This window comes from Heliangelus exortis, chromosome 19, assembly GCF_036169615.1.
Source record: "Heliangelus exortis chromosome 19, bHelExo1.hap1, whole genome shotgun sequence".
Classification (NCBI taxonomy): Eukaryota; Metazoa; Chordata; class Aves; order Apodiformes; family Trochilidae; genus Heliangelus; species Heliangelus exortis.
This window is the reverse complement of record NC_092440.1, coordinates 11,207,635-11,232,946: the sequence shown is the minus strand read 5'-3', so window position 1 is coordinate 11,232,946 and position 25,312 is coordinate 11,207,635. Positions and strand designations below refer to the sequence as shown.

Here is a 25,312-nt window from a genome sequence, read left to right as displayed (position 1 = left end):
AAGTGCAAATTACTATTCCATCAACTTTTTTATTGTCTGTGATTCTCACATTTTGCAAAGAGTAATTACTTTTCCAACTGTCAGGCGGTGGTGAGCACAACCAGATGATCTCACTATTACAAATGAGCTGGGACAGAAAGCAAGGGAGCTGTTTTTCTTGATCTCAGTGAACAAATGCAGAGCTGAAAATAAATAAGACCCCGGGAATCCTGAATTCCAGTCCTCTGCTCTAAACACTTAATCTCCAGTATGTGGCACAAATAGGATAAATACATTTTATATAGCAACAGTCTGTGATAAGGCCCTTTCTCCAGTGAAGATAAATGGTATTTCTGTTCTCTCTCATTCCAGTTTAAACACTATGTCAATAAGCTCCGGAGCAAGAACACAATTTATAAAAAGAAACGACTGGAAATAGCAGAAATTACAGCTGAGTATGGGATCCTCCAGAGGACAGAAGAGCTCCTGAAACAGCGCCACGAGGCTGTTCAGCAGCAGTTGGTAATACCAGAATGTTCTGCTCCCACAGCCCAGCCTTCCCTTCAACAGCTATAGAATGAGATGTTGTGTTAGATTCTAACATACATCATCCTCAGCTCTCCTGCTGTCGTTATTAAAAGAGTATTAGAGTATAAAGTTTATTTTTATCTGTTGACTGTGCTAAGCTGCTGTACTTTATGTTCAGCAACTGTGTCTTGGAGGCAAGTCATGACTGTTCTGCAGCTTCTTTTTAGACTGAGGGGCTTGACCCTGCTTTTTAAAGTCAATGGTAAATCTTCACTAACTCCAGCGAGGCTGGATTCTTAAATTAGTTTTTGGTATCCACATGAGCAGTAAAAGCTTTGCAAATTATCAACAGCAAGTAGGATTCAGGTTACTGCTGCAAAATATATAGGACTAGTGAATAAAAAAAGAGCAGGCAGGAAGAAAACATTCTAAGCCCAGAATATTTAGAAGAAAATGTGTTTCGCAGTCAGGGAAAAAATTAGGAGTGGATAAATGCTCTTCTTAAGCCAGAACAAGAGGAGAAGGATTTCTGCTGCACGTAACTGAAGGCATCCAGGGGATATATATGCACCCTGAGTACAATGAGGGCCCCTGTTTAGTTCATGAAAATCAACTGCTGCAGTATTTCCTTCTAATAACAATATTTTGGTTACCAGAATATTTTGCTTTTTTTTTAAATCATCTGTCTTTTTTGCTATACATACATATTTGGTATTTTTAAACATAAAAGTATTTGCCTTCTTAAAGAAAATTGGAAGTGTGAAAATACACGGGGTAGGGTTTGGAAAGTTGCTCCCATAGCTGCAGTGGATGAAGTTGCTCTGTTTCAACAGGGCATCCTTTGCTTCATGAGGTGAATGGAGTTCTGGAATGGTGGCACCTTAAAGAAGGAATGGTTTGCTTTGTAACAAATTGTGGATGAATAAATCAACTCCTGGCTTTCAGATTTCAGAAAGCACCCTCCTTACATACTTACTGAGCAAGCATTGTTAATGATCATGACATTAACTTCTTATTAAAGATTATGGGATGTAATACTAGAATTCGGTAGGATGGTTATTAATGTTACTCTAATGAATAAAATATTGATTTAGTTGTGTGTGATACTTGTTTAAAAATAATTAGCTACATCTTCAGATTAAGCATAGGGATTTTACCCACTGAACTTCAGACCCTGACCAAAAGCTCACTTCACTTTGAAGAAACTTTCTGTTCATTTCATTGGGCACAGAATGACCAAACAGTGTATTTACAAAATGTTGTTATTATCCTACTGTACAGGCACTAGATAAAAAGTTAATTGTTCTGACAGATAGATTATTCATCACTTTTAAAATAAATTGATTGCAGTACTTACCTGTTCCACTTCCTTACAATATTTTGGCTCAGGGAAGGAATTTGCTGCTGTTTGATTAATGGACTCCAATTTGGCATTTCTTTTTTGCACATGCAGCAAGCCATTGAAGACAAGAAAGGGATTTCTGGATACAGTTACACCCAGGAGGAGCTGGAAAGAGTATCTGCAGTCAAGAGTGAGATGGATGAAATGAAAGGCCGGACACTGGATAACATGTCTGAAATGGTGATGTTTGTCCTAAACTATTGCATTTCCTCTGTTTGCATACCTGGTTTCTCAGCATTTTGGGGGAGGGTTTTACAATCTATGTTTTTATATGCATAAAAAGTATTTTCAAACAGTGTCACTCAGGTCCACAAAGGTAATCTTGAAAAAGTTTATTAGAAGATGCCTTTATTTTAATCGATGAAGAAGGAATTTAAAATTCTAGAAAAAATTAATCTTACAAATAAATCCTACTTGCCTCCCCTTCAGAAACAGTAGGGATACTGAGTCTTGTCATTATTGGTTTTTACTCTTGTGATTTCAGAACTGGTTTTATATTTGTTCTTGGGTATTATTTGTAAGAGACAAATGGTTTGAATCTGTACTAGAATCTTTTTCTAAAATGTTTGTAAATCACTGGATTTAAGCAGTTCTTAGAAAGATACTTATTAAGCCTAAGGAGACAAATATCTTGTCTTTTTGTCTGTAGCCTAATTGTCAATTGTCCTTAGATCCATTGTGTTTTAATTTAACTTCCCACATAGCTACAGAAACAAGACAGAACTTGAAGTTTGAAAATGCACTAAAAGAGCAAAAAGCAAACCAGCATTCTTTGAAACCATCAAGTGGTATAGTTAAAGCAAAGTTACTTTCAAATAGAAAGCTGGATGGAATTTGAGTTTTCAGTATAAATATTTTAAAATGACTGTTTTAGCATTTTCAATCTGAGTTTAACCAATGCAGGGCTTTTTTTTGTTTGTTTTCTTAAGGATCTCTTGTCCTTCCTCTCAGTCCACCTCTTTGCACCCCCTTCATTTTCCCCTACTCTTTAAGCTCTTTAACTTCCTAGCACATGGGCTGTCTTCTGGAACTCTCTCTGGTGGTCTCAGTTGAAAAGATGGGAGCAGAATTTGTCTTATTTGTGGCAATGACCCCACTGCAACATGGGCTCTTTCCCTTTATTCCTTAGGCCTGAACACGTGTTAGGATGTAGGCTTCATCACCTCTCCTTTTTCTCTTCTCTTCTCTTCTCTTCTCTTCTCTTCTCTTCTCTTCTCTTCTCTTCTCTTCTCTTCTCTTCTCTTCTCTTCTCTTCTCTTCTCTTCTCTTCTCTTCTCTTTCTCTTCTCTCCTCTCTTTTCTCTTTTCTCTTTTCTCTCTCTTTTCTCTTTTTTCTCTCTTTCCTCTCTTTTCTCTCTTTTCTCTTCTCTCTTTTCTCTTCTCTCTTTTCTCTTCTCTCTCTTCTCTCTCTTCTCTCTCTTCTCTCTCTTCTCTCTCTTCTCTCTCTTCTCTCTCTTCTCTCTCTTCTCTCTCTTCTCTCTCTTCTCTCTCTTCTCTCTCTTCTCTCTCTTCTCTCTCTTCTCTCTCTTCTCTCTCTTCTCTCTCTTCTCTCTTTTCACATTTCTAGTTATATAAATGTACTGTTAGTGTCATCTTGTTAACAGACATTGTTTTATCCCTCTTATCAGGTTAAAAAGATGAATGCCATGGTAGCAGAGAAGAAGGCAAGCTTAGCTCCTGTTATCAAAGAACTGAGACAGTTACGCCAGAAGTGCCAGGTTAGTGGAAACCCTTCTCTCATTCTGTGTAAACCAAGCCAGAATCACAAATAAGTCTTAATTTCCAGCTCTCAGTGGTGTATCTATGTCTGCTGTACATAATCAACTCTGAAGGAAAGCTGGAGATAGCAGAATGGGTCAGCAGTGATTTCCAGCATTCAAAAGACTGAAATTCATAAAACCCAGGGAGTGCAGGTACAAAATCAGGCTGAAAAATTTGTCTGTTATGACAACTAAAGAAATCACTACCCCAAGGAAAAAATATAGAACTCCTGGTTGAAAACCATAGTGAAGTTAGGTATTCAGATTGGTTTCAGAGCTTTTTCTGCATCTCAGCAATAATGATCTCAACCAATGCTCTCCTCTTTAAATGGATTATATTATTATCTCAGCCAAATACTTGAGTACATTGCTCTGTCCTGTGGTAGTCTGTAGGGAGGACAGATCTATCCATTTGTTTTCATGATTTTTGGTACACAAACAAAAAAAGACACTCAGGACCACAGCTTGTAATAGTGGGCTCCTTGCTGTAGAAGGAACCAGAGCTGTCCACTTATCTACCAACTGAATTTCCAGAAAACTTACTTTTGATGGGTCTATTGCAAGTGTCAGCAAAGCACATCCAGCTCAGGTGTTTGCTGTGCAGCCCACACACTGGGCTGTGCTGTGATCCTGTGGGATGGGGGAGCCTGGCTTCCCCCTGCCTCAGAATCCCCACGTGCCTGCCAGGTTTCTGTGTCCCTGAGTGTGCCAAGAGCTGAGGCTGATGTGTGAGACTGATGAGAACACAGCCTGCCTGAATGTCATCTGTCAGTCAAGTGAGGATTTCATTGACATTTCCTTTCTGCCCCTTTCACATAAGGAATTAACTCAAGAATGGGATGAAAAAAAAATCCAATATGACAGCTGTGCAGCGGGGTTAGAGAGCAACCGTGCTGTGCTGGAACAGGTAAGATTGAGGTTTGTTGGTACACAGCAATAAATGCTGTGCAACATGTTCACTGTGGTACAAAACCCTCCCTGCTTTCCCTCTGGGTATGGAAAGTGCAAATCCAGTTCAGGTGGAAATGAGTCAGTGGTGATGCACAAGGACACAGATCCTGCCTGAAGCTGCTCGGTGGGACATCAGTCCCTCCACCAAGATCCAGCTGTGATTAGCAGGAATTCTGTAAGAGAAGGTGCACTGGCCAGAAATCCTGATGACTAATCCTGCTAGAGAGTCTCTGTTAGGGAAGAATTTGACTATAAAATAAGAACTAATTTATCAAGACAAATCTTTATATGCACTTAGCAGATTCATTAAGTTAACAACCAATCCAATGGATAATTAATGTAACTGAAACTGATGGCAAGGTTACTTCATTACATGTGACTGGTTTGCATACAACAGTTTTAAAAATACAACCACTGAAGTAGCCAGCACCTTGTGTGACTGCAGTCTATGCATTGCCTGAACTCTAGCACTTTTAGGAAGGAGGTACCTGAACCACCACAATCCTTTAAGGTAGGGACAGAGATACCAATAATAGAGTGTTCATATGAATCTGCTTTATCTCACTAAGTCACCTCCTGTGAATTTTGTCTGGACTTGATTTTTCAAGGCCTTGACCACATAAGGAGTATATTTCAAAATAATAATTAAAAAGATGTAATTCTGGTGGATATATAAGTAATTATTTTCCTGCACTAGAAGTACCTTTGCCTGGCTTAGTCCAGGCCAAACAAAAGAATCCACAGATGAACCTATTATGAAGTACATCTTCCACAAGAAATATTTTACAATAGGAATCAAGGCTGTTTTTTTTCTTGGCAGACAAATCTTACTTTCTAACACGTGATGACAGTCACAGCCACTGATTAAGCTGGACATGGCTGTCACCAAACTCTCACAGCTGAACCACAGAATTCAGTTTTCCAGCTGATAGTCTGAAAATCACACAGTGACAGAGCTTTGGAGTTGACAACTGCTTTGCAACCCAGAGTACATGAATTCCACTTGGATTATTAGGGTTTTTTTATAGGAACCGGTTAGAGACAGGACTAGCTCACTATCTCCATAATCCTCAACATAATTATTGATTGCTAATTAACATTCTGTTAACACGTCCATAGCTCCTAACATATATTTTGTGGATGCGTTCCAGGAAATGCTTATTCACAACTGGATTTGGCACTTCAGATGTGCTTAGGAACAAGAGTCTTGGCAGCACTTGTCTGTTAGAAGTCAGTCATATTAATAAGCACCTATTAGCAGCCATTTAGCATCTCTAACTGTGACTGAAACTGCAAATCCAAAAAAGTGAGTTGTCTCCCCCTTTGAAAGAGACTTCTGTAAAGCCCGAATTATACAGAAATTTAAGAAATTATCAATCCATTGTTATGGCTGTTTCTATTATGGACTCTGCTGGTTTAAATGCAAGACAGGGCACCTCCTGTGGACTTTAGAGTTGTGATGTCCTCTGAAATCTCACTCTTATATGACAGGAAGTGAAGGGACTTCTGGAGGAGTGTGCTCAGGAGGAGAGCAACTACCGCTACATCAACTGCATGAAAAGGGTAAGCTCAGAAGAGAGACCAAATTACTCATTTTGAGATGAAATAACAACTCTAACTTTTTTTTTTAACATTCTGCATTTCTTTCCAGAATCTAGAGGTACAGCTGCAGCGTGCTAAAGAAGAAATGAAGGCTTATGTGTCCTCAGACCCACAGGAGAGACGGAAGGCGATTCGGTGAGTGCATGAAGGGGTTCCCTTTGTGTTAACTCCAAGGACATTCATAAACTGAGGTTGGAGGTAGGAATTTTCTCACTGGCATTTGAACTGGAGGAGTTCACCTGATAAATTTAGAAACACTATAATAATCTAAAAATAAGCATCTCAAATTCTAGTATATATTGCTGTAAACCTACTGGTTCTCTCAGGCATATCAGAAGATTTTCCCTTCCTGCTGGAGGTTGTAGCCCCCTGATAGCAGTTTTAATTTGCAGCCCCTGTTGGCACAAGCTCAGAGAAGCTTCAGATGGGTTCTGCAGGAAATGTGGCTCTATCAGAGCACCTCTCACAGAGCAGCCAGGTGCTGCTCTCAAGCTCTGGCCATTTCTTGCAAATCTTCTATACTTCATTCACAACAGGAGAAGAGAACCAGTAGGAGATGAAAGAATAAATTGAATTTCCAAAATCTCTGCCCTCTTAGGGTTTCCAACCTTTCCAAATAATTTCTGGAGTCTTCTGTTGTAGTGGTGGCAATAAGGGAATCACTGCTGGCTGAGCAGTCAAATGTCATTCATTATCACCTGAGGTTGTTTCTTCACACATTGTCGAGTGAAAAAAGGAAGTAGTTGACCACTAAGATTTTATGGACTCTGGAACAGAGCCATTGACAGAGATAATAGTGATCTGTCAAACTGAGTGAGAAAACTCCAGTTCCCTGAGGAGACACTGAGAGATGAAGTCATCTTCCTCCATCAGATCCTGCATGAACCAGAAATTGTCCCAATGCACCTTGAGCTGGAACCTGTGGAGCTGCATCTCCTGTGGTTCTCAAACATGATGCAGAGGTCAGGAGGAAATAAAGGGCTCATTAATGCCCATCACAGAGACCTTCTGCAAGGACCTGAAGTGTGGAAATGTTTAAAAACTGTGTAGGAAACAATGCAAGAAAAACAAAAATAAGAAAAGAATTAAAACTACTTGGGGTGGGAGAAGGCAAGGAAGAGGAGATGAAATGTGAGTGGAGGCTAAGAAGCCTCTTACCCCATCTCACAGAATAAGGCTATGGGAAATAAAAGTTTTATCTAATGTAAGACTGTTAGAGAGCAAAATGAAGAAGGATGAAAAGAGAAGTGGCTGAGAAAAATCTTACTAATAATGTGAATATTCCTTAGCCTGAAAGGCAAGAGGGCTCAGCAGAGCAGCTGAGAGGAAACCTGGGTCAAGCAGCAGGCACTGTCCATTTATGGCCTGGCAGGGAAGGGGAGGGTCTGAGTTTATTCACAGATGCTCAGGGAAAAAAAAAATGCTGCAACTGAAATACTTGTGAAATGAACATCCACAGTGTGAGTATCCACACAGAGAAGCCAGCAAAGCCAAGGCTGGAATTAAGCCTGAGTCCAGCCATGTAATTCCAGGTATGGCAAGGAGAATGTGCAGGGAGCTTTACCACTTTCTCCACTGTCCCTGTTTCACTTGCTAACTGTGGACACACAAGGTAGGGAAATTAGCAGTGACTCTACAGATCTTTGACCTTCTCTAAGAGGTTGCAGGCCCGGGGCATTTAAATGAATTATCACGAAGTTGAAAAGAGAGATCTTTGCAAAATATAAAATAAAAAATATAAACCAATAATTATTGTTTCTAGACATCATTTTAGAATGTGAATGTATTTTTCAGCAGGCACTGGAATGTAAACGGAGTAAAAATGAACCATAAATAGAACAGTACTTTCCTAACAACGTATTGAACAAAAAATGTCTTAATTCCAACCCTCTTTATTGAATATAAACTCTCAGTTCCCTCAAGTCACTTCTTAGGAATGTGAAGGGTTGTTTTTGTTTTTTTTTCTTTCTCTAAAAATAGAAAGTTGTGTGTTTTTTAATGAAGTTATTAAGTTGCATTCCTTCCAGTCATCATTATAAATAGTAAAGAAAAAACTTATGAAGAAAGACACCTCATCTTCTGATTGCTTTGAAAACTTTACTTTAAAAATAGAAGTATCTTCTATTGATACTTCTCCATGTTCACAGCACAGTGAACATGTGCTGTGCACCACTGGAAATCAGAAGATTGAGTGTGGCTCTCTCTGCCTTTGCTTTGGTGAGGACTGCTGGGGATCAGCTGTGCAGCACAGCCCCTGGAGCAGCCTCAAGACAGCTCCGATTTGTTCTGGCTGCAATTGTCCAAGCCTGTGAGCTGCTAAGATGATCCAGCTTCATTCCTTGCACGTCTGTTCTGCAGGGAGTGTGGCAGGCAGGACCAGGTGGCCAGGGGCCCACATGCTCCAGTTGTAAGCTTGGAGTAGTTTGTAGAAATGGAAGGAGTGTAAGAAACACGATGCCTTGGCTCCACACGGCTGCTCACCGTGCTCTGGCAATCCTTCAGTCTGGAATCACAGAGGCTGAAATTTCTTTCTGGAAATTCTGGCAATAATTCTTTCTGGATTTTTCTACTTTTCTGAGCAATTTGGGTAGTTCTTTAGATGAGTTCTTTTGTATTCTGCCAGCAAACTCAGCCTCTCAGTTTACCCGTTAAATGCCAAATGTAATAATTTATGGTTTTACGAGTGAGTCAGTGAAGAGGGATTTTTTATTGTCACATTTCAAAAAACTTGAAAGTAAGTACATAGTAACCTATCTGTGTCCCACTGTTATGCTTCACATATTATGTTGTCAGGTTTCATGTGGCAGAAAGTGATCCAGCCACTTGCTGCAGACAAAGGTGTTCAGCCAAGATTTTTAATAATGGATGTCACCAGTGATGCTTCTAAGCCTGTATCTAGGCACCTCAATGTGATGGCTGTTTTCTGAAAGTGAGGAATGCATGGGGTTCCACTGCAGTCACTGGGTTGCTCAAACAAGGGGTGAAATACTATTTATTCCCTTCCATTCCTCTCTTCTCCCACTATTTGTCCCACTGCATTCACAGCAATTAAGGGTTGTGGACTTGTAAGCTCTGACACCTGTATAAATGAGGCAACTGTGGCTAACCTCAGAGTATCACTGGGAGAAATGCAATATTAAAAAGGGATCAGGTACATCCTATTGAAATGATGTTGCTGCTGTCTCCAAGCTGTAAGGATCAATAATCATGCCTGCTTGAAAAATGTAAGAGATCTCACCCAATATCACTTTTCCCAACTGCACAAGAGAACCAAAGAAATCTGAGCCTGGATGACAAGGGAAATGTTCAATGACAGGAAGGTTTCTTCATGCTTCTGTCTCACTTATGAACCTCCCGATACTTTCATGATTTGCCACCCTTGCATCATTATTTTGTCCTCTTACATAGAATGAAATAAAATCAAACAAAATTATTTTATATTTCCCTTAGGGAGCAGTATACACGCATGATCCTTGAACAAGAAAACCTTGGGAAGGTAAGAATGAAGAGTTTACCTGGGAAAAACACTGCATAATTTTTTTGTGGGGGTTATTACCAAAGGCTGTGGTCAGACTTTTATAAAAAGTATCTTGCAGCCTACAAAGAAAATTCCATTACTGCTGGCATTGGTAACTAATTCCCCAAAAAGAGATCATGCTTTCTCTCCAGGGCTTGATTTCCTGCAGACCAGAACATGAGCTGCTTGTAAAAGATAGTCAGACAGCTTAATGTGACAGCACATTCTCTGAAAACCATTTGGGTAAGCAACAGAAATGTGTGAATAACAAACTGTGCCAGCTCAAATTTGATGTTGTATATAAAGCAACCTGTTGAAGACCATAAATATGAAGCCTGTCAGCCTGTTGTTAAAGGCCAGGGGATCACTGGCACAGCAGTGTGAAACAAAACCACTTGTCCATTTTTAAGCTTGTATGAAGCTCAGGTCAGCATGGATGATCTTGGGCTTACCAATTCACACTAAACATCTCTCTTTTATTAGTTTCCTTTTTATGAGTCAGCCTGTGAGCAATTTTTACAGTCTTGAGCTGCCACTATTAATAATCAGTAGCAGATTTCATCGTAAAACATTAATTTCATGATTATAATACCATGATGGAAACCCACTGCAGCTTGCAACTTGATACTGCAAGAGCTCTCTATGGAAATGAGCTCAGAATTTTAGCATAACTTCTTAAATAGATAAGGCTATAATTGAGACAGTTTTAAAGCACTGAATTATTTGTCAATCTGGACAGAGCAGATAGCTGAGTCCCAGATGTTAATGTGAATGCATTTATCACTTGCAAGGGGAGCTATAGAAATCATTGTAATTCCAGGCTGTCTGTCTAAGCAATTTTTGTGGTGTAGCACTGTCTAAAACTCTGATATTTTTGTATTTTTCACAGAAATTACGAGAGAAGCAAAAAGTTGTACGGGAAAGTCATGGGCCAAACATGAAGCAAATGAAAATGTGGCAGGATTTTGAGAAGTTAATGGAATGTAAGAGGGAATGTTTTCTGAAACAACAGAATCAAACAGCCATTGGGCAAGTCATTCAGGAAGGAGGCAAAGACAGGCTTGTGTTATGAACTCTTCCTTTGATATCAACACGAAGTAGGAAGACAGTGTGTTGGCTTCCTAAAGGTAACCTCTTACTAAATGTTCTTGGTTTTGTAATTTCTACATAAATTTGTTGTGAATTATTTGGTTTTGGTGGATAAGCAAAGAAAGGAACTCTGTGAAGCTTTTTCTCCATTGTTTTAAGTGACAACACAGTGTGGTTAGGAAGATCTGTTCTGAGAGCTGTGCTGGGGTGAACCTCATTGTAAATCTTTGTTTTATGAGGCTGGGAATGGCATGCATCTGCTGAGAGATCAAAGGGAAAGAAACCCTTCTCCAGGGTCACAGAAAACTTGCGTAATTGCTCTGCTCCTTACTCTCTATCACTAAGGTTACATTTTTGCAAGGCCTGGGACTCGGTATTGTATAATTGTGGCCCTCCTGGCTTGGCCCTCCCCTTCCCTATTGTCTTTATTCATCCAGTGTGACTGGCAAGAATGGAGCTGGTTTTGCTCTGAGTTGCACAGCCCTTGCCTGCACACTCCTGGCCATGCTTTCCTTGCATGGTTGAATTAAAGTGATTGTGCTTCCAGGAGACAGTTCACTGCTACAGCGTCAGGGGTAGGTTCAGAGAACAATTGCTTGGATTCTGAGCTTTTTCCATTATCTTTTGCTGTTGTTTTTAACAAATGTACTTTGCCTGCACATACACCTTCTCATTTTTCTGAGTTGTCCATGTGGTGGTGTAAACAGTGGCTGTCTAAAGGTTTTCTGCACTGAGTGAGGCCATTTTGTGCTGTTTTGTCTGTGCTGTGTGGTTCCAGAGTGATGACACTTCCCAGACTGGGTCATCCCAGGGATGGAGGGTTATTGATGGATGTAAATACAGCACAGTGGCTCTTGCACGAGTCAGGGGGTGCCAAATGGGTAGATGGGCAGCCCTTGCACTCTGGTTTTGACCCGTGAGCCACAGGGGTCACTGTCCTCAAAACTGCACTGTGAGACCCAGAGCTGAGCCAGGGCAAGGGGATTGAAGGTGAGGTTTGAAAGGGTCCCTCACATTTCATCATTTTGGATGAGCACCTCAGCCACAATCCCTGATCAGAAGCAGAGAGATGAGCCTGCAGGACCAGAACTCCTGCTGATCATCCTCAGTCTCTTGGCTTGTTGAATTTCTAGATAGGTTTGGGGGTTTTTTTGTTTTTTTTCCTGACGTAGAATATCTTTTCAGGACGTTAAAAATAATGTTGCTTTCTTTTGATACTTATCTATGAGATCTTCTGCTGTTTTCTATGTCAAGAGAGAGTATGGTAATTATATAGCTCCTAGTTTGCCTTTGCATTAAATATATTTGTTAAGAGAACTAAAATAAAATCCAATTACTACATTTTGACTGAATATTATTCTGGGTTTTTTTATGCCTCTTAGGTGAAAGAAGGTGAGTGACAAGTTAGTGACAAGTAGCTTGCTGGGCCATAAGCAAAAGAGGTTTAAATGGGTCATTGATGAAATTTATTTTAGCAGCCTCCCCAAGGGTTTAAAACTGCAGCATATGTGTAAGGAGTGAGTGTCAGATCCATACATTCCCAGGACATCCTCATGGGAGCCCTCCCACAGTGTGGAGTAGCTGAAGATGGTCTCTCCCAACAGCTGCACAATAATCTTGCCCAGGACAAGGAGGAGCAGGACAAGGAGGAGCTGTTCCTACACATGAGTGTGGAAGAAAGGCTGAGCTGCAGGACACAGGCACAGGCAGAGATGAGGAGAAGATTCTGCATTGCCACCACCTGCTGCCTCCATGAGTTCCTGATGAGGCACTGGAGGGAGGACACATGGACTGGGAAGGGAGAAGCTCAGGAAAAGGAGGAAAGGACACCTGCAGACTACGGAGTGTGAGAACAACCACCTCCAGTGACACCTGTACACTTTCTCCCTGCTGCCCTGCACCATTATTCCAAACTTCACCTGCACTGTAGGGCCTGTTGAGCTGAAGAAAGTTGTCCTAGTAACATACCTGGGCTTGTAAAGGAGGATTTTACTGAGTACTTGGCAGTGCTGGAAAGCTAACATAGATAACTAGATGTGAGACATGCTGAAAACATGGGATAAGCACCAAAAATGGGCATTTAAGTTACTTAGGAATCAGCCTGTGGTTCACCAGCCTATGGAGTCACCAGATGTGGCTGGGAGAAAGGGGATTTTAGAGACCTCAAGTCAACACTTGTAACAAAACCCTAAAACTCTTTGAGTTGACCATTTATACAAAGATGAATTACACAGATGGGCCTGTTGCCCAGGAAAAAGCAGTGCTTCTGAAATTCGTAGCAAAGATGTAGAGTAAGATTCAGGATAATAATTCTTCTGTTTTTCAATTCAGAGTTAGCCTAAAAATAGTTCATCTTTCTCCCTTGTAAAAACAGTTTACTGCTGGCTAGTCAAAGATGACGTGATTGTTGTTCTGATCTGATCAGTGTTCTGTCATTTGTGCTGCACCAAGAAAGGACACAGATTATACACTACAGCAGCAGCAAAATGGCTTTCTGAGATGAAGCAGAAAACCATAATAACTGTTATGAAAAGAAAATTGGAAAAACTGAAACACAATTTTTAGCTTTTTGGTAAGTGGACATTTAATAAATGCAACTTTAATAGATTCTGTTCACTGGCTTCCACACCTAGGTCATGATTTGATGTGAGTGTTCAAAAATCTTTGACTTTCATAGTTCCAGCACAGTTACCCAAATCTAGGATTACTTTCTATACCTTTATGCACACAGATAGTCCTGCTAACACAGTCATACACATAGAGCTGCCCATAATATAAAAATTGGGCCCTGCTATCATTTTATGTTTAAATATACTGATTTCCTGAACTTTTCTTGACAAGAACTTTCCTACAGTGAAAGGCTGTAGAGGTATTCTACAGCCACAGTTCTGCAGAAGTATTTAGCAACAGTTCAATGCCTAGAAAATGTCCTGCAATGAGGATGTTCTGATTAGTAAGCACAGATAGGATACTCCCCAGTCAGCAATATGAAACCTGTTCTCTGGGTGACTTGCTGGTTGAGAAACTGAAGTTCAGAGCTGCTCCTCCTCAGAGCACCATCTCATGCCTGACTCAGAGGGCTCTGCTGACTACCTGGGGGCTGTCCTCAGCACAACCATTTGGCAGGATCAGCCCTGTTCCTAAATCACCTCTCTGGCCATGTTTGGCCTGCAGCCTGCAGCCAGCTTCCACGGGAAGGCAGACAGACATCTGACTGAAAGACCAGAGACTGAAGTGCTGTCACCCAAAAGCTGTCCCCTTGGGAGGAAGGTGGTGACACATTGACACAGTGGGGTGTGGGAAGCTGTTCCTCTGTCATTTTGGCTGCAGATGAGGAGGGAGCTGATGCTTGCAGATCTGGTTTCTCTCCTTGGCCCTGAATTTGCTCAGACTTCAGTGAAAAAAAAAAAAAAAAGAAAAAGAAAAGAACTCACTCTGAATGTGTGCCCCGTTGTTATCATTGGTAGCAGAAGGTTTCCTCCTGAACACTTATTAACTCTTCAGCTGCTTTTCTCTGCTGCAGTCTGGAATGGAAACAGAATTGAAATTTTCATGAACAGCATTCCAGTGAGGAAGTATTACAGAATCAACAATTTTATCACAAGGTACCACCTGTCTGGGCAACACCCAGTTGGGTAGTTGTTTTTTAACAATCAGAATTTGACCTATTTCCAACTTGTTTAAGAGAGTTCTTTGATTTCTCAGCATGAATTTAAAATAGGGTCCCTGAATGCTCTGCTTCTGGACTTAGTTCCACGGTTGCAAAGTCCAAAGTCCCAAGGCAATCTGTTTTATTCCAAGGTCACTGGGTGAAAAGGATATTTTTCTACAATTGCCTTGCACTGGTTTCCATGATGCCAGTTTACAGACAAAAACACACCCCAGGGCACTGTGCCGTGGTGATGTCAAACCCAGTGAGGAGCTCTGGTGTTTGAGGGGGGAGCAAACATATTCCAAATAATCAGCAGGAGCTGTGAAACAAATCAGGCTGTCCTTACTTTCCCAAAATCCTGACTGACTTCAGTGGGAGCTTTGCCAAAATAAGGTCTGCTGGGTTTAGCTCTGTATTCTTCCTCCTGACAGAACAAGCAGGAATTAAAGGGCCAGCATCATATGTAGAAGACACAGAGAATAAATAAGAACTGGAGTTCTCTTCATCTAAAAGGACTTTCATCCAACAGCAAGCGATGTTCTCTTAGGTGCAGTCTAACCCATAATAAAAACTAAATGCTTGGGGAAGGTTTTCTCACCACAAAAAATCAAATACAGAAGTCATTAATAATCTGGTTTGATTCTTATTAGGGGAGGCTGTCTTGCATAAGTCAAGTGTTGGAGTATTTATAGTGTTTAGCATTAAAGTACTAATTTTATGCATTATTTATATTCATTATTTTTTAAAAAAGCATATTTTAACTTTTTTTTTTTTTTGCATTTCCATTCCTCATAGTTTTAAAAAAGTATGGTTTTACAAATCAGGATAGACAAAACCAGCATGTGCTGAATGCCAAGAACCGGAGCTCTTTTCCTGCAATGGATCTACATAATGTCTATTACATTGTTTCAGTTTAGTCTATCATGATAGAATAATGTCATTTTTATGCTTATAAATTTTACTGCAACTGCTCAAGTTTTAAAACCATTCATTTATACAATAAGCACTTAACTAGTCTACTCTTGACATAGGATAAAGCCAAATCTTGCACATTTTGCTAATACCAGAAAAAATGCAGTTCATAGGAGCATGGAAAATGGGATCTTAGAGTTTTCCAAGATAAATTTCTTTCTCTCTCCCTGCTCCTTGTCCCTGGATGCCAGGCACTTAGGGACCAACAGCAGAACCATGAAGGGCTACATCAGGTACAAGTAATAATCATGTAAGGGAAGTCATGGAGGATTCAGTCTCACAATTTCTTTTTTATGAATTTTACAGCTGGTGCATACTGAAAAAAAAACCCACAAAATTCTTAAGATTTTCTGCAATTAAAATTTGGAGGGGCTTAATGCTTTTTTTTTTTTTTTTTTACTGGGTTGCTGTTTTTTTCAGATAGCAGTTGAAACTCTAGGTTTATAAAATATTAAGAATTTGGCATTATGCTTGGTTTACACTATGGCAGCATTTCCAGTTAAGTAACCAGCATTTAGTTATTTCCTTGCACTTGTCACAGAAATCTCAGAGCCCTTGGTGAAGAGTTACCAACAGTGAAAAGTGGTGATTGAGATTCTAAACACTGAAAATTCACAAATCACATTAAAGTGATGCATTTTTCCTATCAGCTGCTACTGAAATGATGCATTGCTGCAAGGCTGCATCCTGTGGACTGCAGCATTCAAAAACTTTGAAGTATTTATAATCTATCATACCCATTCCCCTTATTCTCTGCTTTAAAGCTTACCATGTTTTAACAGCATTTTAAAGAGAAAGCAGAACTGCATCAGAACACTGAAAGTCACCCACAGACAACCTGTTCCACTAATTTTACATTTGTGTTACATCTCTTGCCCTAAAGGATTTCTCTGCTTCACATTCATTTCCCGTGGGCTGATGAGAGTGCTCAGGTATCTGCATGAGTGAGCTAGAAGACAGTGAGAGATCTACTTAATGTTCAGAGAACAGCAGTGAAAATTGGGCATTTATTATTTTATTATAACATCATCTCAAAAGAAGGTCTCCTTAGGAAAATATCTTCCCCAGCTAATAACTAAAAAGCAATCTGAATTCTCCTAACAAAGAGGCAGAGTGTGGCAGACTTCACAGTGGGTTTTTACTGTTGTGCTTACTGTTCCTTTTGGATATTTACTACATTTATTTCATTATATTTAATTTACTACACTGTACTTTACCCATATGTTTGTGAAATTCATTGCTTTAAAATTTATGGACACAAAAGGTTCTTTTCTGCTGGTCGATTTAATTGAGTGAAGTTGATCATAGAGTACAAAAAGAGGGAGAGAACTCATATACTGGAAAAAGCACTATAAATATTTTCCTGAGATCATTAACACAACCTTGTAACATTTAATCTCCTGAAGTGGAAAAAATGATACCATCCTTTTATGAAATGTCTAAAAAGTGTTTACAATTCCATCCCAAATTAATGTCGCTTTTTTTTTAAGTGTAAAAAAACCCCACATAATTCTTAAATCTGTTATCAAAGTTATTTCCAACCTTTGAAGGGATTCACTTGGCAGTGTCAAACAAATGGTTGACTTTTATTCTGACACTTCTTGAAGAATTTGATTGAAACTATATATGTCCAGATAACACCCAACAAAGTGCCCCTCTTGCGTTTGTTTCAAGATATTTTTGGAAACAACAGAGGCGACCTTGGATGGAGCTGCTTTTCCAATTTAGGACTTCATTTGGTCTAAGAGAGTAAAATTAAACTCTTTAATCCTCTCATGAACCCACAAATATGACAGCGTTTTATGCTATTGGAGAATTGTTTTTCTGTACCTTCTTCACGGTGTCCATCTGGTTAGGGTAAGAATTATTTTAAGTAATCAACAGTTACTTTCAAATGGACATATAAATAGTCCTCTGTGTCACATGTCCCTTAAAACTATTGTGTAATCTAAGTGAGCAGTGGCCCTTTCAGCAAAACCTTTATTGCTGTAGGACTGGTGTTAAAGAAAGAAGCATTATTCTTTGGCTTTGCTTTTAGACAGGGAGAATCTGGCTTCAGGGCAGAGCTCACCCAGAACTGATGTAAAATCTAAATGAGGAGCCTGCTGTGTGATGGGCCAGCCACCTGTCCAGATCACAGGAGAAATAGTGTTTGTCCAGCTTCAAGTTCAACAGCCGAGGTCAGGAGCCAGGTTCCCTGTACATCTAGAGAGAGGTGATTGTTCTCTTCTGAGTTCAGTTTGCCAACTGTGCACTTGCATCTATGAAATTTTATTGCATCTCACCACTGGAGATGGTTGAAATCCTTCCTACTTCATTTCCTACGTAATCAATATGTTTTAATTCATTTGTGTTGCTCTTTGTTATCAGCATACTGCTCTCTCTAACAAAATGGAATTAGTTTGTTGCAATGATAATGCAGTGTCAGTGCTGCCAGTAAAACCTGAGCTGACAGAGGACAGTGGTTCTCCTTTCTCCTGTACAATATTTACACTCTGCAATGATCATGTTGTCTGGTGTTACCTAATGATGAAAACCAAAGTGTAATATGGGAACTAAATCTAAACATCCCAGTGGAATCTGCTTGACAGAAGTGGTGTATACAAGTGCAGATCAGAATGTGCTACTCAGGAATATATTGTTTATACTAATTTCTATTTTGTTTATATTAATTGGATCACACTTACTGTCAATGCATATTTTTGTATCTGTTATATATTTACTGTGACTGATGGCTCAAGTTCTAACTGGAGAATATCTTGTTCCCTGATTTTATGGCACTGTCACATCAAGCAGTTGTGGGCAGTTTATGAGAAGCAGCTCCAGCCCTGTGAACCTGTGTGTATGTGAGCATGACTGTGTTAGCAGAAACCAGCTTTCCAACCTGATCAGATTCCCAACCTAATATCCCTGAGGAACCTCCTAAATCATGTCCTGGGCATGGTTGCTCAGACCCCCAAACCCTCACCTAGCCCAAAGTGGTTTTTTTTTTTTAGAACATAAAGGAATGACAGAGCAAATGTCACAGCATGTCCCCATGCAGCAATCAGTGTCCTCGCTTTGGGTATCCTCACCTGACCCCTGATACTCCCTAAAAAGTAATTCAGCAGTAAAATGTCTGTACATTTGCAATGTGATAAGTCATGGAAATGTGTAATGGAAAGCTCATAGCAGATGCAGATAAACAAATATGTTACAGGCAAATGCAAAGCTGTTTCTTGAAAGAGTTTTTGAGGAAATTGCAACAAGGAATTTCAGGGCATAAAAAGCAGCACAACTGCCTTCACTGAATTATTGGAGTCAACAAAACTAAATGTGAGATTTTTTTTTTTCTTACCGTGAGATCTTTTTATAATCCCCGAGAGATAAGGATCAGGAGAAGCAATCCCAAATAGCAACAGTGTGTGCATGTGCATGCATGCAAACAAAGATCAGGTCTCCCAGTTACAGGCTGGTTACAGCACTCTGGGGCAACCTTGGATTTCTGTGCCACTCCTGTCCACATTTGCAGTTTTTTGCAAGTGTCTTAATTTGAACTGGAGCTGACACACCTTGATTATACAGCCCAGAGCAGAATTAACAAGAATCTAAAGTTTTTCTTAAACACCGAGAGGAAGTGAGGAGATTTTTAATATTATTCAATGTAAAGGTGCATGAATATGGGAGGTCAACAAGATAAAAACTGTTTGGCCAAGAATATGGTAAAGGATGAGAGAGTTTGTGTTTCTGGTTTATTGCCCCAGCCCAAAGCTGCTGCTTCTGCTTCTGCTTGTCTGGTTGCAATTAGACCTCAAGCAGAAAGGCAGCAGATTTATCACTCAAGCACTAAATTTTGCTTTTATATGTGAGCATAGATGCAGGGTAACCTCAGTTAATGAATAACCCAGTCAGCAGTTGGTCTGATAAATTTTTGGCCTTAAACAAGAACTGAACTTCTGTTGAAACCACAGGGGAGTAAAAACATTTTCCTTATTAATAACTTCAGTCTCAACAGAACAAAAAAATTAAATATTTATGTTATTTCTTGAAAAATAACCCTGAAAAATCATGTTTGAAAAAACCCACTTTTTAATGCAAAGTAAAAATTTGCAAAAGAAAATTTACACCTTTTGAAAAAAAATAACATAAATAAAGGTTCCTTACTCAATACAAAAGGATAAAACCAACTCAAATAACCTCAGTGGAAACCTTCTCCTTACTGAAAAGATGTTCAGCCTCTTTCTGTGTAGTTCTGCTAGAACCAGATGAACTGTTCCCAGCAGGCTCACAGCAATGCTCACAGAATTCTCTTCTCCATGGAAAGCCACAGATACTGGAGTTTCATAAAAAGGGAATTCTTCTTTGATAGAGCAGCTGCTTCAGAGCCAATTTTACCTGCACAGACACAGTGCTGGTGCAAATCATCTTTTGTTTGAAATAATTTACATGGGTACATCCAGGTTTTATAAAAGGGCATTCAACAAATGGTGTGGTTTGTAATGTTATTGCTTCACTGAGGCAAAAATATTGAATGCCTAAACCCAACATTAGCTAATTAAGGTGGGGGTGATTACTGGCCAGAGATAAAGCACACAATAAGTAAGCATGGATTAAGCCTGCCCTCTTACTGCACGTACTATGGTTGCTTCCAGAATACAAGGAGGATGCAGGTTTCCAGGAGATTAAATCCATCAATAATTTGCACCTGGAATCTTAAAAGAAGGCCAAAAAATTAGACAGAGATTCTTAGCTTGCAGTGTGTTGCATAGATGCTGTGGAACTTGACCCAAAGCTTCTTCAAAACCAAAATATCTCCAGTAAAATAGTAGCAAGAACCCCACTTGTACCTGAAGACATGACTTGGTACATACCAACACAGTCTGTACAGTTCATCTTTACAAGGCACAGACAGTAAAGTCACAAAACTCTCAAAAGAGAATCCCCCTACCTCCACTCCACCATTCCCACCAACAACCCCCAGCCAGCAGTGATCTCAGCCAACCAGTGGCAGAGCCACTGGAAAAGGGTTTACAGAAAAGATTTTCTTGTCCCACAGGACTGCTGTTTTGTTGCCATCACAGATCTAATGGTAAAAAATCAGCCCCCAGACCCGTGTTCTTCCAGGTGTAAACTCTGTGTGTTCCATCAGCTAAGTGCTCCCATGTCTGACTGTGCTTTGGAGAACTGACCCATCTGAAACCCCTTGTTCAAACCATGCATTGTGGATGCACGGGGGATCAAGCTGTTTGCATAATTAAAAAAAAATTAAGTGCTGTCAACAAGCTAGAAGGGTCTGCATGAAGATGAGTAAGCTGGTTAGAGAATATAAAAGCTCTCATGGGCAGAGCACACTCACTCCTCTGGACACAGATGTAAAGAAAACCCAGAGTGCCTGGAGTGCTGTGAAAGCCTTCAGCTTTGCACTCAAAAGAATCCTGTCCTTGATGACTTATAAAATTCTTCACCAGTACACTCAGTCATGGGTTACATCAGCAGTCAGTGAGATACTGTAGTGGTCACTTAGGAAAATACAAGTGGTAGCCTGAGAGAAGAGGTGAGAGCCCTGCTGTGCAGTACCACAGTTGGATCCTGCTGGCAATTTTGGTGAAAATGTTTTTTCAGTTGTGCTGGCACAAGGCTTCATGTGTCACACACAGTCTCTTGGTGAAAGATGATTTTTAACTCAGGTACTCAGTTTATAGCCAGAAGTAATAGTAAAACACAACTGAAAGGGTAGAGAGCAGCCAGCAAGGAGGGCAGGGACACAAAGAACAAGGGGCTGGAGCTTCCTGAACTGTCAAAGAAATTGTTCTGCAGAGCTGCACCTCTGTCTGCAATTCCTGTGGTTTTCCATGTGCTTCAGTGATCAGCTGAAGTCAGTCTGAAGGCAAATAAGAAAACTAACAACTGTTCTATTAAAAAGCTCATAAGCAAAGGTGAAATCTCCCCTTCATCAAAACCTGCTCCCCAAACAGGATGTTGAGTGACCACAGAGTTAAATAACAAAACACAAGACAGAAAGATTTTATCATTTAAGAGATGCTTACCAGGCCATCAGTGTTGGAAGGCAGGAAATTAATACTCATAACTTCTGATGAGCTTTGTCAGAGGTGTCGTGCTCCTCTCCTTTGTGTGATTCTCAAAAAATGAAATACCAAGATGCAGATTGATCACCTGGGCTTTTGATTTTTCCAAGGGAATGCTTTTTCTTCCATAAACTCATTGTCCTTTCCTCACAGAATGTGTGCATCTGTTAGACAAGAACATAAAGTTCTGGAAATCTGTCTGCCTACACGATGATATAAATCATTCTAAGTCTCCTTCCTGATGTAATGGCTTGGACAGATCCCTTCCCATTTCCTGCAGAAGATTTTGGAACAATCAAAGAGAAAATTGACTGCCCTAATTAGTGTACCCCATCAGCTACATTGAGCCTTGATGGCTGTAAGGGCCTCATCACTTTTATGGAGTGCTCCAGTCATGCCCAGACACCCTGTACATGTTCTGTAAGGCTCAGAGTTAATATGGGGTAAAGCACAACAATAGGGAGACTATAAAAATACCCCTGCAGGAAACTGTGGAAAACTGGAATCCAGTTGTAGGTTACTATGTAATTCAAGTAGATAATATTTTTCAGTCTCCTAAGCAATGAAAATTGAAAATATGTACTAAAACCTACATCCTTGTGTGTCTTGTTTATGGTCAGTTTAAGGTGTGAGTGCATGACTGATTACACTAGGACAGCTTGTTGTGGATTTGCCTTTGCAAAATTAAGAGAGATACCTTGCAAAGGAAACATTTGTAACAGGATTTTTTTTCTTAGCAAATGCTTTCATCCTCAGCTTTATTAAAAATATACACAACTAATCCCAGTGTAAGAATAGCCTAGATAACTGCCAGCAATTCAGGCAACAGCATTTAGGTATGCAGAAAAATGTCTTATAAGATCAAAATGTCTGCTTTTAGGAAATGTTAGACTGTCCTTATGATTAATAGCATGGCAGTTATTAGAGGAATGATTCACTCATGCCATAACCCCTGTGAGCTGAATGAATTAACCTCTTTTGAGTCAATCAAGTCACACCTAGCCAGGAGAAAAGAGTCTGACCCAAATAATCCATAATTAGCTCATCAGCTGCTAACACTATTGATCTCCTGAGATTTGGGGTGGCCTGAGCTGCCCTTGTTCTTCAGCTGCAAGTCAGAGAACAGGTTTCATTCTTGAAAGAAAAGAGAAAATTTAAAAAGACACACAGGATACTAAAATAATGATGTTAGATATCCAGCTTCTTGGAAGTACCTCCATTCATTGATGATAACATAGAATCAGAAATCAGATGGTGGCCTTGTCAAGCAGAACAGCAGTTATATTATTGCATATATAATTGGGGGTCTGCTTGCTGGCTTTTATTATATCTTGCTGAAAAATGCAGGTGCTGTTCAAATAAGATTTAAGTTCTTAATACCAGGTTCCATCTGCCAAAATCACTGCACAAAAGTTCAGCTGCAAAGACATTCTTTACACAAATCCATTTTTAGAAAGCAAAAAAACCTGGATCGATACTGAAGTTATCAAGGAATTAATTTCCATATTCTCATCTATTGGGTATTTAGTCTCTACTGCCTTTAAAAACATGATATTCTTGGAATAAATTAAATTGGTACACCCTGTTTCTAGCACTACTTTTGCAGTGGTCATTACATAAATGTAGTGTGTTACATATGGCTTTGAGATTTCACAGTGGTAACTCTTAAAGTAAAAATAAATATTGCCATTTTAGAAGCTTATGATGTAATTGAATTTAAAATTTTAGGTGAAAAAAAATCTACTTCTATTTAGAATCTCTTATTCACAGCACAACTCTGACGACTGTTCAGTCTGTTCAAAAAAGAAAACCTTATTGTTATCAGGTACAAATAAACCACACAGCTTTCCAAAATCACCTCCATGAAATCCTTTCAAACACCAACACACTGAGGCACATGGAGCCCCTTGGAAAGATCAGAAGGCCCTCAGACAAACTGCAGGGTTTTCTTCCTCATTTCTATGGCATATGCTGTATCAGAAATCACAGTTAAAAGAAATTTCATGCTCAGAATTGAAATCCTTTCTCACATTTAACTCAGCCAAAATTCTTGACATGGGAGAATTAAATTTGGGTTTGTTCTCAAATGGTAGGGAAGCTACAATATGGAAAAATTACTGTTTTTTTCTTACTCCTGACTACAAAGACTTTCTCTGAACAGTTTCATCATCTTAAAGAGTAATTGGTAGCTGCCAAAAAAGTCCATTGTCTCTGCCCAGAATTTCCTATGAATTTTTAAGAGGAATTTGCATATGTACTGATCTAGAAGAAATATTTAATCTTTTTTTGCAAAATGCAATGAGTCTAGCACATGGAAAGTGAGATTCACCTACAAACACTTAAATGTAATCAGCATCTTAACCTCAGCTGAGACTCTTTTCCCCAGGACAGACAGGAGGATGGATTGCTGCTACCTTAGGGCCAGACCAGGGACCACATCCGAAAAATAAATTCCAGACTGGTCAGACTTGGAGGTGATTTCAATGTCTTTGTCTTCTGCCAATGTTTTTATTTTTTGAGGTAAAAATATCCCTTAAGGGGAAGATCTCACTGCATGTAACCCTTTCTTTCTGTTAAGTCATTTGTTTGTGTGCCCTATGTAGAGGTATCTTCACAAAATGCCTTCTGCATGCAGGAAGAACTCCCCTCTGAACAGATTCTCTACCTGAGCATCCAGGGAAGAAATAAATCTTTAGCTGATGATATCTCAAGGGCAAGGGAACAACTGTTGAGAGGAGAATTATCTGATTTGGTTCATGTTTATTTTTACTTATACCAAGCAATCTGCTCTCCAACAGAAGATGCTTATTTACAGAAGGGAAGACTGTCTCCTTTTTGGACTGATGCCCAAGCTGAAGCAAAGGTGCCACTAAGGACAGGAGGTATGAATTAAGCAGGTATTAGGTAATGGATAAAGTATTAATGAATTAAGTATTCTAACTAGTTGGGGTTAAATTCTTCATTTCTTCCCCTCATGCTTTTTACCCACTAACTAACACAGGTTACTGTAACTCTCAGGAGTATGTATTACAAACTAAGATATTCCACATGTGGAATTTTAGAATTAATTATTCCCAAGTAACTTGTGTAGAGAAGCTCCAGGCTACAGCTCAGTTAATTTATTTTACACATCCTTACTGCCAAGTTAGAAAGCTTTATGATTTCACAAGAAGTCTTTTCCTTTCAGGAACTGTTTGGAGAAACTTATCCAACTCTAGTATCCTGTAAGGAAGGTCTGAATAACTCCAGGCTGCAAACTGAAGTAAACCAGATTGTAGCAGACTGCTGGATAGGTTAAGAAGCCCAAAAGACTGTTACTTTTTGCTGCAAGTGAATCACTAAGGAAAACAAAAAAAGGGAGGAAATGAACTTCCATCTGCTTAAGTCTCAACCCACATTTTTAGGTTATTTCTACTGCAGTGATTTTGTCTTGCAGACTCTTTCATGGAAGACACCAAATAACACTGAGTTACTGGTGTACCAGCTTTGGTATCCAGTGGTTACTGAATATAACCCTGAGTGTTTGCATTCCCCAAGTCTTTGCCACAGTAATATCTTTAAATATAATAGCCTCTGCCTGCTGGCTTGTTTTCCCATAGGGAGGGTGACAGAACATTTTGTGTTCTCTTATCTTCAATAGCAATGAAACAGGAGGAGCACCACAATGCGAAACCAAATCTACTGCTATTAATACAACAGCCCAGCCACACAGAAGAGATTTGTTTATTTACCAAAGCTAGAGATGCCTCTTTCTGACCTTTCCAGAGCTTGTGTGCTTAAGCTGTGAATAGATTCC

At 39.7% G+C, this 25,312-nt stretch overlaps 1 protein-coding gene and 1 long non-coding RNA gene across 3 annotated transcripts in view; one reads left to right on the top strand and one right to left on the bottom strand.

Moving 5' to 3' along the window:
* The window catches only part of IFT81 (intraflagellar transport 81), a 36,973-nt gene extending 24,805 nt beyond the window's left edge, over positions 1-12,168 (top strand). For both annotated transcript variants that reach the window (XM_071763574.1, XM_071763575.1), the window contains 8 exons: positions 352-501; positions 1,961-2,089; positions 3,537-3,626; positions 4,489-4,575; positions 6,111-6,182; positions 6,271-6,356; positions 9,672-9,717; positions 10,628-12,168. In XM_071763574.1, coding sequence (XP_071619675.1) covers positions 352-501; positions 1,961-2,089; positions 3,537-3,626; positions 4,489-4,575; positions 6,111-6,182; positions 6,271-6,356; positions 9,672-9,717; positions 10,628-10,810 — 843 coding nt within the window. In that variant the 3' untranslated portion in view covers positions 10,811-12,168. The remainder of the gene's footprint in view (positions 1-351; positions 502-1,960; positions 2,090-3,536; positions 3,627-4,488; positions 4,576-6,110; positions 6,183-6,270; positions 6,357-9,671; positions 9,718-10,627) is intronic.
* Positions 1-25,312, bottom strand: part of LOC139805297 (uncharacterized) — a 51,779-nt gene that overhangs the window by 22,856 nt on the left and 3,611 nt on the right. Inside the window, exon 2 of the long non-coding RNA XR_011729765.1 lies at positions 14,262-14,351. This is a non-coding gene — a long non-coding RNA (uncharacterized lncRNA). The remainder of the gene's footprint in view (positions 1-14,261; positions 14,352-25,312) is intronic.